Below are 1,587 nucleotides of genomic sequence, written 5' to 3' on the forward strand. Positions count from 1 at the left end.
CTCAGAAGTATCAGTCCAGAATTCCCGGTCAGGAAGATGTGGTCTTATGGCGGGGTAAGGGGGAAGGTTTCAAGGCAAGGTTTTCAACCAAAGACACTTGGAATCACACACGAACAGCTTCTAACCAAGTAGCTTGGCATAAGGGAGTATGGTTTCCTCACGCAACCCTGAAATATTTTTTTTGTACTTGGCTTGTGATGCATAACCGTTTGTTAACAGGGAATCAAATGTTGGCTTGGAACAATGGTTACTCTGTAAATTATGTTTTCTGTTCAGAGCCATTGGAGACACGAAATCATTCGTTCTTCTCCTGTCAATATACTTATGCAGTTTGGTTAGCCATAGCGCATAAACTTTATCAGCGTAGGTTCACTACAGATTGGCAACAGTTAATGGCTCTCGATTCAGAGTCTCAGTCTGACCGAGTTCAAGGCTTCCTAATTCGATACACTCTCCAACTCATAATTCACTTAATCTGGCAAGAGATATGCAAGACGGCATGATGAGGCTCCCAGTTCAGAAGCAATCCTTATCGGCTGGATAGACAGGCAGGTGCGAGCTCAACTTCTGGCCATTCTAGCCTTGGGGAACACTCGTTATGCAACGGGCCTTCAGGCATGGTTTGCTACTAGAAGTTAGCAGGATTTTCTATGTATTTCTCAATTCTTTGATTGGTTAAATTTTTTGAAAATCTTTTTATACACAATCTTCAAAACAAGCAGATATAACAAATTATTTTTTCTTTGAATATAATTGAACATTTTATTCAAAAAAATAAAAAAGACGATGCACAAATGGTTTTAATGGTCTTTGTGTAGTATGTTGTAGTATTTAAAATTGATTAGATTATTTATCTACTACTGTAACATCTTTCTATTGTTACTCTATTTCCCCAATGTTTGCAACACTTTTATTCTATTCAAAACTTGTAACTGAAGCAACAGAGTAATTGTTCCTTTCTTGCATGTAACAATGAACCATTTATTGATATATATATATGGATTTAGAAATCTGAATCTGGGTATTATTACATAAATTAAACACTCAAACTCTAAATATTATAGAAGACGAGATGGACCAAAACCACTTTCTTGATACAACATTGCGTCAATTTCATCTCCATCCTTAAGCTTCAGCTAACAAAAAAAAACACAGTGAAAAAAACGGATCAATTGTAACTGACATACGTATCTTATACTATATTATAAGAATCATTGAGCTCAAATGATAATACATACGTCATCCGGAGTATGGTACTCCCGAATTCTCGAGCCATCCAATAGAAAGCGAAATGTGTTCCACTCGACACCTCTCATATCGCTGTAATATTGCATCAACTTAAGCAACTTAGTCTTCCTTCTCACCTTGAACACTCTAACCCCTTCCTCGTCCTATATCCAAGCATGCTATTAGTTAGGTTAATGTAGAATATGTATAGCAACAATCAAATCTTACATGGAATCTTACCTGACCCTTCACGTTCAAAGTAACATGAGTTGACTCCGATGCAACATTACGCTTTGCCCCTTCCTTCTTCACCTTACTCCTTTCATAAACTTTGGTCGTCGTTGACATTTTCTCTAATCA

General features: G+C 37.1%; 1 protein-coding gene across 1 annotated transcript; it reads right to left on the bottom strand.

Annotated features, from left to right (window-relative positions):
* Nucleotides 1,059–1,575, bottom strand: LOC104751190 (putative small ubiquitin-related modifier 6). The gene is made up of 3 exons (XM_010473099.1): nucleotides 1,468–1,575; nucleotides 1,239–1,391; nucleotides 1,059–1,136 (listed from the first exon to the last, which is right to left on the bottom strand). The coding sequence occupies exons 1-3, from the start codon at nucleotides 1,573–1,575 to the stop codon at nucleotides 1,059–1,061; spliced, it is 339 nt and encodes a 112-aa protein (XP_010471401.1).

Source organism: Camelina sativa, chromosome 2, assembly GCF_000633955.1.
Source record: "Camelina sativa cultivar DH55 chromosome 2, Cs, whole genome shotgun sequence".
Taxonomy (NCBI): Eukaryota; Viridiplantae; Streptophyta; class Magnoliopsida; order Brassicales; family Brassicaceae; genus Camelina; species Camelina sativa.

Bases quoted from the DNA above. Each gene is read 5' to 3' on its own strand.
- LOC104751190 (XM_010473099.1), bottom strand. From the start codon at position 1,575: ATGTCAACGACGACCAAAGTTTATGAAAGGAGTAAGGTGAAGAAGGAA. The intron at 1,392-1,467 runs GTAAGATTCCAT...GCTTGGATATAG, and splicing joins CTTTGAACGTGAAGGGTCAG to GACGAGGAAGGGGTTAGAGT. The intron at 1,137-1,238 runs GTATGTATTATC...TTTTTTTGTTAG, and splicing joins AGTACCATACTCCGGATGAC to CTGAAGCTTAAGGATGGAGA.